This window comes from Quercus lobata, chromosome 1 (genome assembly GCF_001633185.2).
Source record: "Quercus lobata isolate SW786 chromosome 1, ValleyOak3.0 Primary Assembly, whole genome shotgun sequence".
In the NCBI taxonomy this organism is placed as follows: domain Eukaryota; kingdom Viridiplantae; phylum Streptophyta; class Magnoliopsida; order Fagales; family Fagaceae; genus Quercus; species Quercus lobata.
In genome coordinates, this window is record NC_044904.1 from 26,365,591 (window position 1) to 26,378,588 (window position 12,998).

The 12,998-nt window shown below is 43.3% G+C and overlaps 1 protein-coding gene across 1 annotated transcript; it reads left to right on the forward strand.

The window, feature by feature from the left end:
• The first annotated feature begins 241 nt into the window (after window positions 1–241).
• Window positions 242–1,774, forward strand: LOC115991036. The gene is made up of 2 exons (XM_031114814.1): window positions 242–1,356; window positions 1,635–1,774. Exons 1-2 carry the CDS (start codon window positions 312–314, stop codon window positions 1,670–1,672), a joined length of 1,083 nt encoding a protein of 360 aa, XP_030970674.1. The 5' UTR covers window positions 242–311; the 3' UTR covers window positions 1,673–1,774.
• Window positions 1,775–12,998: the final 11,224 nt, after the last annotated feature.

The following is a 12,998-nucleotide window of genomic DNA, read 5'->3' on the forward strand; positions in this document are numbered from 1 at the left end:
CTCCCTCACGCGCTCCACGCGCCAGACCAGACGTCCTCCACGCGCCACACGCGCTTACACGCGCCAGCTTTGTTCCGCGAATTGCCACGTCAGCCCTAGTGTGACGTCACCCAGCACACGTCAGCCGTTGACTGGACCAGACCTGACCGTTGACTTTGACTTTGACCGTTGACTTTGACCGTTGACCGTTGACCAAGTCAAAAATTTTCAACAGGGCCTGTCTTGCTCAGTTTTTCGCGTAGATTCTGATTTTGGGCTCCGTTTCTGCATTTGAGGTATCTAAATCTCACTTTTTGGTCATTTTCTTCATTATGGCTCAACAAAGTGAACGAGATATCATACGTCCTATCACCATCATGTTGGATGGTCCCACTAGCTATCATGCATGGTCTCAGAATATGACCGTCTTTCTCAAGGGTCGTAAACTGTGGAGATATGTGACTGGTTCAATCCCTAAGCCAGTACCAAACCCTAAGTCCAAAGCCACAGCTGCTGAAGAGTCTTCCAAGACTGCTGTTACAACAGATGATTATGAAGAACGTCTAGAAGAATGGGAGAGTATTCAGAGTAAGATCTTATCTTGGTTTATCAATACCTCTATTCCCTCCATTCATAATCTTCTTCCTCGTCTTGAAACTGCTGAGGCTGCTTGGAAATTTTTGGCCGATCGTTATAACTGTACTAATGATTCAAGCTTGGAGTTTCACATTGAATCAAAGCTTTATCAAATGCGCCAAGAGACAGGTCAGTCTATTTCTGATTTTTATTCTCAGACTTCTACTATGTGGGAACAACTCTCTGCTGCAGATCCTCCACTGGTGTGTTCTAAGGACATTGAGCTCTTTGTCAAATATCGAGATCGCCGTAGATTTATGCACTTCATGATGGGTTTACGTGAGGATTTTGAGCCTACTAGGGCTTCTCTACTTAGCCGGTCTCCTACTCCTTCTCTTGATGCTGCAGTAAAGGAGCTCATTTCTGAGGAGAATCGTCGGCCCACTTATCACATGACATCATCTGATCATGTCTTGGCTACACCCTCACCACAGCCTCCCATTGCTGCATTCACTGCTCCTCCGCGAATAAACTCCGGGCGTCCCACCTCTCAGTCTTCCAAAGGTGCTCACTGCAAGTTTTGCCGTGCCAAAGGCCATGACATCTCTGTTTGTCGAAAGCTACAGAAATTTGTGCAAGAGCAGAATAAAGCTTCTCTTCCTCAGGCAGCTGCTGTATGTCCTTCAGATCCATCAGTTCCTACAGGTTCCTCTTTGGCTTCCTCACTTACTACAGCTGATATTGAGGCAGTTGTTCAACAGGTTTTATCCCGCACTTCCACTGCCCTTTCTGTCACCTCAGGTAAACAACCTTGGTTTTTTGATACTGCATGTTGTAACCATATGACTCCTGATGAATCCCAATTTTCTGATAAGGCACCCTTAGAACATCCAATCACCATTTACACTGCTGATGGAACTCCTATGCCTGTTAGTCATAAAGGAACAATCTCTTCTCCTTGTTTATCCCTTAGTGACACTTTTCATATTCCAAAGTTATCCCTCAATTTGCTTTCTGTTGGTCAACTTTGCGAATTAGGCGTAGATCTTCTATTTACTAATCATGGTGTGGATGTGCAGGATCCCCGGACGGGTCAAGTGCTTGGGACAGGCCGTAAGGTTGGTCGCATGTTTGAGGTTCATGACTTGAAGATTCCTTCACAAGTTGTTTCTGCAGCTGCTACCACTGCCACCTCCTCACCTGATCTATGGCATGCTCGTCTTGGTCATCCATCCTTATCTCGTCTTCAATTGTTAGCTTCTCAAGGTCATTTAGGTTCAGTTCAGTTTTCAAAATTTGATTGTACTTCCTGTCATTTTGGCAAACAAACAAAATTGCCATTTAATAAAAGTGACTCCTTTTCTTCTGCCCCTTTTGATCTTATACATTCTGATATTTGGGGTCCTGCACCTGTTCCCACTGAGGGGGGATCTAAATATTTTGTCATATTTGTGGATGATTTTTCTCGGTATACTTGGATTTATCTGCTTCACCATAGGTCTGAACTTGTGTCTATTTACCAAACATTTCATAAAATGATTGAAACACAGTTCAATCGCACTGTTAAAGTCTTTCGATCAGATAATGCTCAAGAATATAATGATAAATCTTTCCTATCCTTTTTAGACAGACATGGTACTCTTCCTCAGCGGTCTTGTCCTTACACCTCTCAACAAAATGGTCGTGCAGAACGAAAACATCGTCACATTCTTGATGTTGTCCGCACCCTTCTCATTTCTGCCTCTCTTCCTGAGCGATTTTGGGGTGAGGCCGCACTCACTGCTGTGCACACTATTAATCGTATTCCTTCACCAACTACACACAACAAATCACCATTTGAGCTTCTCTATGGTCAAACTCCTGACTACTCCTCTCTTCGGGTTTTTGGTTGTGCTTGCTTTGTCTCTCTTCCTCCTCATGAACGAACAAAGCTCCAACCTCGTACTCGTCTCTGTTGTTTCCTTGGTTATGGTGTGTCTCAAAAAGGGTTTCGCTGCTATGATCCCATTTCTCATCGCCTTCGTGTCTCCCGTCATGTTGAGTTTTGGGAACATCGTCCTTTCACGAGTCTTCAGCAGTTTCCTACATCTTCTTCCTCAGAGTCTCCCATTTTTACTGATCTTTTCCTCCCTCTCTATCCTGAACTTGTGGAGGATTCTTCAGCATCGACTGCCTCTCCAGACGACTCATCTCCGGTTCTGTCTCCGGCATATGACCCGCCTGTCTTGGATCCTGTGGCACCACCCTCTCCTGAGTCTCCTATTGGTCCTGAACTTCGTCGTTCCACTCGGGTAAGCATTCCTCCCCCTTATCTCACTGATTATCATTGCTCTTTTGCTCTTGCCACTCTCTATGAACCTCACACCTATCGTGAGGCTCATACTGACCCTCTTTGGCAGCAAGCTATGAATGAAGAACTAGATGCCCTTCATAAGAATCACACGTGGGATATGGTTGATTTGCCTCCTGGTCAGTCTGTAGTAGGTTGTAGGTGGGTTTACAAGATCAAGACCAAGGCTGATGGATCTGTTGAACGATACAAGGCTCGCCTAGTTGCCAAGGGCTTTACTCAGGAGTATGGTATTGACTATGAGGAAACATTTGCTCCTGTTGCTCGTCTTACATCTGTTAGATGTCTCATTGCTGTGGCTGCTGTTCGCCGTTGGCCTCTTTATCAAATGGATGTGAAGAATGCTTTCCTCAATGGAGACCTCCATGAAGAAGTGTACATGCAACCACCCCCTGGCTATCCACACTCAGGCAATCAAGTTTGCCGCCTTCGCCGTGCTCTTTATGGCCTCAAGCAGGCTCCTCGAGCTTGGTTTGAAAAGTTTAGCTCAGTTGTTGCTCAGCAGGGTTTCACTTCGAGTCCTCATGACACTGCTCTCTTTGTTCGAAGATCCTCTGCTGGTATCACTCTTATTCTTCTTTATGTTGATGATATGATTATTACTGGAGATGATTCTGCAGGTATCCGCTCTCTTCAGAACTTCCTTAGTCAGCATTTTGAGATGAAAGATCTGGGCACTCTCAGCTATTTTCTTGGGCTTGAGGTTACCTCATCCTCTGATGGATACTATCTTTCCCAGGCTAAATATGCTTCTGATCTTCTCTCCAAAGCCGGTGTCACTGATAACAAGACTGTTTCCACTCCTTTGGAATACAATGCAAAACTCACACCCTTGGACGGTGAACCTATATCCGATGCTACTCGCTATCGTCAGTTGGTTGGCAGTTTGATCTATCTCACTATTACTCGTCCAGATATTTCACATGCCGTGGGTATGGTTAGTAAGTTCATGGATGCACCTCGTTCTGTCCACTATGCTGCTGTTCTTCGGATTCTCCGATATGTCAAAGGCACACTTTATCATGGTCTGCATTACTCCTCTCGATCTTCTCTCGAGCTTCATGCTTATTCAGATGCTGACTGGGCAGGTGATCCGACTGATCGGTGCTCTATCACAGGTTTCTGTTTCCTGTTAGGTACTTCTCTAGGTCTCGTGGCGCAGCAAGAAGCAGGATGTGGTTTCCCGTTCTAGTACTGAGGCTGAGTATCGTGCCCTTGCCGACACCACTTGTGAGCTTGTTTGGCTTCGCTGGCTCTTGGCTGACATGGATGCTCCACAGCCCACTGCCACTCCTCTTTATTGTGACAATCGTAGTGCTATCTACATTGCTCATAATGATGTCTTCCATGAACGCACTAAGCATATTGAGATCGACTGCCACATCACTCGCCAGCATCTTAAGAAAGGAAATCTCCAGTTATTCTCCATCTCCTCTGCTGACCAGCCTGCTGATATCTTTACCAAGACTCACCCACCTGGTCGTCTTCGAGATCTTATATCCAAACTCCAGTTGGCTTCCTCCTTGCCACCTCGAGTTTGAGGGGGGATGTTAGTGTATAGCTTAGACTAGTTTAGCCCATTGGGCTTAGCCCAGTATACTGTACTTGTAGTTTACTCCTTTTACTTGTACTGCACACATATCTAGCCTATATAAGGCTCTCTATTGTACATTATTTCACACACATTAATATACAGACTATTCAGTCTTTCTCACACTTTATATTCTTAACAACTTGAATAAACTTGTCCTACCTCTTTTACGAAACTGATTCACTTGGGGCTCAAAAGGTGAAGCTCGGTGAGAAGAACTTGTCCTCCATCATATGCTCGCATGTAGAATTGCAAATGAGCCAAGTTTTATATGTTTAAAAGTGATTAATTTGTTTCTCACCAAAAAAATAGTGATTTCTTTAATTTTATTTTGAATATGAACCTAGTTGAGCAAACACTAAACAATGTAACAATACACATAATCTTTAATGAGAAGAAATATTTGCAGCACTTAAGTCCTTAACATTAACCAAAACTAATGTAAAAAAATGTCAAAAATACCCCTAATCTGATTAAATAATCCTTATTCTTAAAAAAAAAAATGGGGTTAAAATTGTAATTCAACAAAATTAAAAAAAAAAATACCAAATAAATTTTTTTCTTAAAAATTAGCACACTCTCTATTATCATTATTAACTCTATGATTTACATATGTTAATATGAAAAATATGATATTTTTCCAACATTTTTGGCCCCTTTTTTGCTCATTGTGAATCCTCTATGTGAAATATCAATACTCTAGTTTCGAATAGTTTTTGGGTGTTGTTTTGAGAGAGGAACACTATATTGCCGCATATTATATTTTTCTATGAAATTAGTGAAATCACTGTAACTCTGTGAACGTAGGAAAATTACTGAACCGCATAATTTCTTGTATTGTGTGATTGTCTTATGTGTGTTATTTTCTATCTATTTTTTTTTTTTTGTCTTTCACAGATATGGGAATTTCAAGTAAATTCCCAACAACTTGAGCACCTGCCTGAGATTGAGCGTGCCATTGTGCATCTTGATTATGAGTACACACACAAACCTGACCATGCTCAGCAGCTCATGGCAAACCCCTAGAAAAAAGAAGTAAATCTAATGTTATATCTGTTGAAGTTTTTTTGGTTTCTAGGTTCTTACTTCTACTTCAATGTGAAATTTAATTCCTATTGAGGACAATCTGAAGCTGCAATAGTCATGTAGAAAATTGGTTATAGGTGTACGTTCAGTGAAATTGTCTAATACTTCGTAACATTCGTTAGCTGGGGAGCTAACTTGCCTTAGCATTTGCTTAGGGCTATTGCGACTAAAAGAAGACATTCCACGGTTCCACCCCTTTATTATTTCTATGATAACATGCAGATCGAAATATGGGCCTAAACTCTACTCTGGCCTGGGTCGTTTTCAGTTTTTCTTTCTATTTTTGGGTTGATAATGATGGTCTTTTCTTGGTTCGTCTTAAGCTGAAATGTGAAATAGTTGTCCAAGCAAAACTAGTTTCGGGCCCAAAGGTCTGGGGGTTTTTGCTATTATCCTGAGCTTAGAGGCCCAAAGGTTTGCCCCCTTGAAGTCCTCAAGTAAGGAAGAGGAAGCAGCTAGCGCTAGAGATGACTGCCCCATTAAGCCATTGGTTTGTTTTAGCTTCATGCAATCACTATTTATGAATAGCCCCGTAGAGCAGAGCGAGATTGGGCCAATGATAATTGGAGCCCACATGAAATGGATTTGAGTTCAGTTTAATTTGTGGGCGCTCAATATTGATCGATTGTTTGTTAAAGCCTTAAAAGGTCTCTGATTAGCCAGGAGCTGAGAACCACGTCGTCACAATGTCAACTACTCAACTTCACAGCTCTTCGCCTAGAAGGTTTTTTTATTTTATTCTAAGATAGAATTTTATTTTAGCCTAATATAAGACTTTTTTGAGAGTTCGGACCTGTTTAGATATGACTTATTTTGCTGAAATTGAAAATTTATTACTGAAAGTTTTGTAGATAAAGTAAGAGTTAGTTGAAATAGTACAGTGAGACTCATGAATAGTATCAAAAAGTACAATAGGGTCTATGAATAGTAGCAAAAATAAGCTAAATAGTGAAATAATTTTAATTTTTCATTGGTATTCAAACTGAGGCTTCATAAGAGAATAGAATGATCATAAATGAATGAAATTAAATAGAATGTATTTAAGTAAGAGAGATGAATGGAATGAAATTAAGTAATTTTGTTTAGATATTTTAAAATAAAGAAATAAAAAGGAATGTAAGGTAGTGTAGTGGGCCTTTTTTTACAATGTTGGGTTGGGCTGCTCTGTGGTATTAAGCCCAAATGTTCTGAATAAGGGAGTCGGGATCGGTCCGACTGCAAGTTACTTCGGTTTGGCTTGTTTACAAACTATACCCCATTTGCCAGGCTTTTATCACAGGCCCATGACAGGCAGAATTGCTGCGTGTAAGTTACGACATGCAAACATGATAAAAACAATACAAAAAATAATAGACAAAATGAATAAAATGGAGCGACAAGGGCAACTCGTAGGTCAAAAGTAGAGAAATAAATGAGGAATAATAATAATGGGTTTATTGAATTAAAGAGGGAAAAATCAATCTGTCATGCCAAATAATGCTGCGGGGTTGAAACCAAGAAGGTAAACCACTTCCTTAATGCGACTAATCTCCCAGGGGAAAGAAATTAATTACTTTGAGGGAATGGGCCTGAATGGTTTATGTTTTATGGGGATCCTCTGTCTTTTTGATAGAAAGCAGGGCTTTAGAGGGAGAGAGGAGATCAACCTATTGGTGCATGCCTGCCATTCTATACTCTCTATTCTCTCTATTCTCTATCCTTCCTAGTTTTTTCTTTCTTTCTTTTTCTTTTTCTTCCTTTTCCTTCTTCATGTTTTCTTATTTTTGCTGTGATACTTTCCTAGAGATTGCGATTATCGTGTTTTTGTGATTGTGACCCGCCTACTACTATACACGACAAAGCCCCTTTTTATAGTCTTTGCCATGACCAAATTTTACTATTTTAGCCTTAAACAACCTTTTTCTAGTCTGGGTGTCCTTGCCGACTATTTATGAGTTTGCCAGCCACCACCACTTACTTGTGCTGGTTGTGACACTAGACAAAGAAGACTATTTTGTTTGTTTACCTGCTGTGCTACAGTGTGAGTGCTCTCTCTCTCTTCCTATCCCTCATGGCATGCACGTAGTGGTCTCAGCTCATCCTTGCTTCCTTTGGGTGGTATGTAATCCCAGCAGAACGTATCCCCCAAAAGAGCCCAAGCAGGAACCCCAGAAATAGGTTTTCCCCTCTCTCCACTACCAGAACATGCCCTCTTATCTCTGACCCATGACCTCACCACCTCTTGTATTTGCTGGGTACAGGCTGGTGATGTATGGGCCTTGTGCGTGCTTCACTTCCATGTATATCCAAAATCTGCCTGTTGCTCATGCGTCCGCCGTGGCCTAGAGATTTGTCTACACATCTTGCTGCCCATCCTTGACTTCTTATGGTGTGAACCATTTTCTAGCTTCTCATTCTTTAAAGCTTGTTCCTTTCGGGCCTGGGCTTTTGCTTGGTCGTGAGCTTTTCCTCCTTCAGCCCACACCCTTGTTCTTTTCTATAGTCTTTGTGTGTCCTGCTGTACTGCTTTGCCATTCCTGCCGTGGTGTTATTTGACCCAAGCCTGTTGGGCCTCTTTGGGCTTGTTGCTTATTCTTCCCTCAATGACTCAGTATAGTCATTTGCGACTTTTTGGTTACGTTGGGCATCCTTGGCCCATTTACTTTCCTTGGGCCCTTTTCCTAGCTCTGCATTCTTATGGGCTTTATTAACTCCTTTGGATTTCGCCGACCCAATTACCTTATCCTTCATCCTTAGGGTTCATGGACTTTCCATCAACCCCTTACTTTCTTTACTTTCATTACTTTAGGCCTGCTGTGGCCCATTCCCACTTTTCTACATCTCATATTGCCCATGGGTTTGCTTCTTCTCTCTTTCTTGGCTCCTTTAGACCTGTCTACTTCCTCAAGACCCATTTGCTAATTTTATGGGCCTACAATCCATTATTCCTGCCATTTGGGCTTAATGGTTTTTTCTATTCACTTACTAACTCTTTTCTGCCCATGTTGCTGGGTTTATTCTTTCTATACGGCTTCCAAAGATGATAATCAAGATTTAGCCCCCTGAACATATGAAGCATTCCTGCGGTTCATATGTGAATAAAAGATTTCCCTGCCCTTTCCATCTTTGCTTCTTCTTTTCCTTCGCAGGCTTTTTTCGAACAGTGGACCCTAGTTTATACTTTTTTTTTCTTGCCATGAATAGTGTTGTCTCTTCGAATTTCCCAGTTTAGTAGTTATTTTGGGACGCAGTCACCATTTCATTAATTTCATCCCTTATCTGATGGCTGACCCATCGCATCCTTTCGTGCCAGTATTAATGTCGTTGGTATTTAAGGGAAAGTCCCTTCACACTCTAGACACAAACATCTTCTCCCTTTCTAACACAAACACTTCATTCATTTCCCTCTCTTCATCGCATTCTCCTTCTCCAACACTTTCATCTGTTTACTCCAATTAACCGCTACGCCATTACACCGGCGAAAGGTCAAAGCTCTTCTCACCGTAAGGGAAAAGAGATCGTCTCCAATTTACAGCACACAATGTAGGCGAAGAAGTCGTTTATTCCGAATCGGACCATTCCGACAAGGAAGAAGCGTCGCGTGCCTCGGATAGTGAATGTGATCCTCTTATTAACCCTTGGTATGATATCCATCCCCATTTCTCCAAGGCTCCTAGTGATTATACACTGCTGCCATTGGGCCGTGTGTGGCTTGCTCTTTGCCAACGAAACACAGATGTTTCTTGCGCTCTGTTGGCCTCCTCGATCCTCGATCTTGTCATTCGCCAAGGTACTTCACTCCCTGTGCCAATTCACTTCGAGTTTTGGTCGGGCACCGCCTTGGGTTGGAGGGAATGGGTGGATAGGGAGTTATTCGACATGGGTTTCATGGGGCTGCTACAGCAGGCCGGTGTATTGAAGGCCATTGTTTCATCCCGCTGTCTATCTAACTACAGGGACCTCTTCAACCTTCGCCATTTAGTCCGTCGGTGGTATACCACCACTCACACTTTCTTTTTCTCCTACGGCAAGGTTACGGTGACTTTGGAAGACGTAACAAATCAGTTGCTTTTGCCCATCCTTGGCGATGTTGATCCTAGCGCTTTAGAGTTTTCCTCGGAGGAAGATGCCGTGGAGGCCGAGTTGAAGAAAAGGATGAGTGGGAATGCCAAGTTGTCATATTGGGTTAGTTCTCCTACTAAGATCTTCGATGCTGCTCATCGCGCGACCTTTATCACCTTCTGGCTTTGTAAGTTTATCTTTGGATCCCATCCCCACTATGCTGTGAAACCTTTATATTTTCATTTAGCTATTAAGATATCTACCGGGGTGAGTGTGCCATTGGCTCCTATGTTCTTAGGGCACTTGTATGTTCAGTTGGACATTATGCGGAGCGATGAGAGTCAAGCAGGCTCTTGCCACATAGTCACTACTTCCGTTCACAGTACTATCCTGCAGCAGTTGCTGTTTGAGCGTTGTTCCCAGCACTTGGCATAGTGTAGGCCTGTTCGTTTTGCTAAAGAGAAATATCAATCGTGCCTGAGAGTAATTATCGATTTTTGTAGTAGATTTGAGTCTAACTTTCCGTTGTTCTGGTTTGAAGCCAATTGATTATTCTGCTGTTGAGTCTTTTGATAAAGGAATCGGGTTTTCCTAAAGAGCTTATAGGAACTTGGGTGTGGGTTACACATGTGCAGACTCTGTTATGGGTCTATTTGTTGACACTACCGGGACCACCACCCCCTTGACTGATTTCGAGGAGACCGGGATCACTTACTTGGCAGACACCAATGCTGGGTGGTTGCCTTATATGGCTGACGAGGGCCTCAGGTTTGTGCATTATCCTGCCAACCGGGTGAGAAGACAGTTCGGGCTAAATCAAGACATTCCTGATGATCTTTCTTTTCTCATAGAGTCTCCTACTTCCGTCCGACCATTCTTGCAGCACACTGCTTTTGAATTCTGGATCCAGCGTTTTATTGCAGATACCGTTCCAGGCTCATTGAGAGAGGGTACTTGCACTCCTGCTATGCATGGCTACTAGCAGGTTGTGATGACTTCGTTTGAGCAAGAATTGATGGGTAGTCCTGGTTTCTCCCTTATTCCTCCTGATGGGTTCAGTATGGTCGTTTTGGCTAATCCTCAGTTGCTCCTACCTTCTAAGTCTGTAGTAGCATATGCCAGGAAGCAGAATCGGTCTGCCATTTTTGAGTGGGTTAAGGAGGATAGGGGGTGGCATTGGCATGCCGGTGATTATCCTCCGGGTTGGGAGAAGAAAGTGAAAGTGACGAACATTTCTGCACCGGGTAAGAAGGGTCCTGCCAAGCTTAAGTCTACAAGCAAGTCCAAGCTTGCTACCCCGCAGCCACCTACAGATGCTCCCCTTTCTAGCAGGACATGAGGCAGTAAGAGAAAGACATCCCTTCACCCTGCATTTGCCACTAAGCGGAGAGTATGTTATCTCTAATTCTACTTTGTCTTATATATATATATATATATATTGACTTTCCTGTGGCTAACCCTGACACGCTTGCTGACTTCTCTCTTCAACCTTATCTTTTGTTCTTTTTTCCTTCACAGTCTAAGCATAAGGAAGATACATTTGTCACCCATCCCATATTGCTTAACGAGCCTGAGTTCGAGGTACATCTCTTTCCTTCCCTTCTTTTCTTTTCTTTGCATGTGCTTCCTCTGCCACATGCTTTTGGTTGTCTCATCCGATTATGGGCTCCTTTGTTCTTCATTTTTTTTTAGGATGAGCCTGAGCCCATCTCTGTATATCACCCCACAGTTGAGGAGCTTTCTGCCTCCCTGGGTGTACCCATGGAAGGCTTCTTTGACGGGGCTGATGTTGTATTTGGGACGCCAGCTCCTGCCACTCCAGCCGCTGCATAGGGAGTTCCTGCTGAGGCTCTTATCCCCTCCACTAGGCCGGTACCCATAGGTGAGGGTACTCATACTGAGAGGGTTAGTGAGGTCACTCCCATTCCAGCCGAGACACTTACTCCCCAAGAGGGAGTCATTCCTCCTGCTACTACTCAGACTGAGGTTGCTTCTCCTACCACACCCCTTGTTATTTCCACCAGTGACCCTTTCGCAGCTCTATCTCAGGCTGTGAAGGATGGTTCTTCGTTGGTAGTTACCCCTTCTTCCAATCCTAGCTCTGCTACACGTGGGCCTGATGCAGACTTGTCCTCTGAGGGGTCTGAGGATGTTCTTGAGGATCTTGATGATGAGCCTACTAAAAAGAAGAGGATTTCTGACTTTGATGAAGAGGAGAGTGTTGACTCTGAGACCGAATTCATGGGTGTGCCCCTTTCACCTCTTCTTTTTTTGCTAAGTTTCTTCCTCCTTCTTTTTTTTGTTATCTTCACTTTATATATCTATTTATGTAATCCCTTTGCTGCGGTCTCCCGTTATTCTGTATGCCCATTTTCCTTGGTCATAGAGACTCCAGGAGAGCCAGGAGTTGCAGTAGACGTAAGGATGCCCACAGCCGCTCCTCTTGCCACTCCCATAGTACCCGTTTTTGCCGTACCTTCCGTACCTATTTCTACTCTTCCTACAGCCCCTATTCCCACGGGTCCTAGTGAGTTTCTTTTTCCTTTATCTCCTTCTTCATTTCTTCCTTGTGAGTTTATCGTTCTCAGATCATGGCTTCTCGTATCGCACTTTATGCTTTCTTGATAGGTCCACTTCCCACTGCCCCTCCTTAGTTTGAGGTGGGCAGCAGTTCTCTCACCATTCCAAGCCCTGCGAGTGAGGTTGCAACCTTCTTTGCACGCTTTGATCAGCCTGAGGTTAATGACCTCAATCTTGCAGATTTCTGGGGTTCTGGGGCTTTTTATGTAGGCTTCCATGGTTGCAGAGTTCCTGAGTATTATGCTTCTCATTTGGTGGCGGTCTACAATAGCCGTGGTGATTTCATGTAGGGATTCCGCCATGGCCATTCTACCAGAGAGCACTTCTTGAAGATGCTAGGGAGTGTGATGAACGATATTAAACATAACTTCGTTGATACTATCTCCACCGAGAGGATCCTGTAGTGGAGAGCTGCGATTTAGGAGCTTGTTAGTGTAGGCTTTGTTGTGGAGTTCATTCTGGACCACCTCTGCGAGATTACCCAAGCCCTTTTCATGATGAGAGTTTAGCTTGCTGTTGATGCCATTGATACACAGATTGAGGCTCTGAGGAAGAAGGTGGCAGACTTGGAGAGTCGTCGTGAGCGCCTTCTTTCCAGCATCGATGGGTCCAGCCGTTTTGGAGATCAACCTCTCATTTTTGGGCTTCGTTGATGATGCAGTTTTCCCTTTTACTTTCTTTTCTTATTTTCCTATCTAGCACACTTTATGTTCCCTATAGTACTTCTTTGGTAAATTTGATATGACTGCCATAGTTTGGGTTTGTAATTATGATGCTACATTTTGCTACTACTTT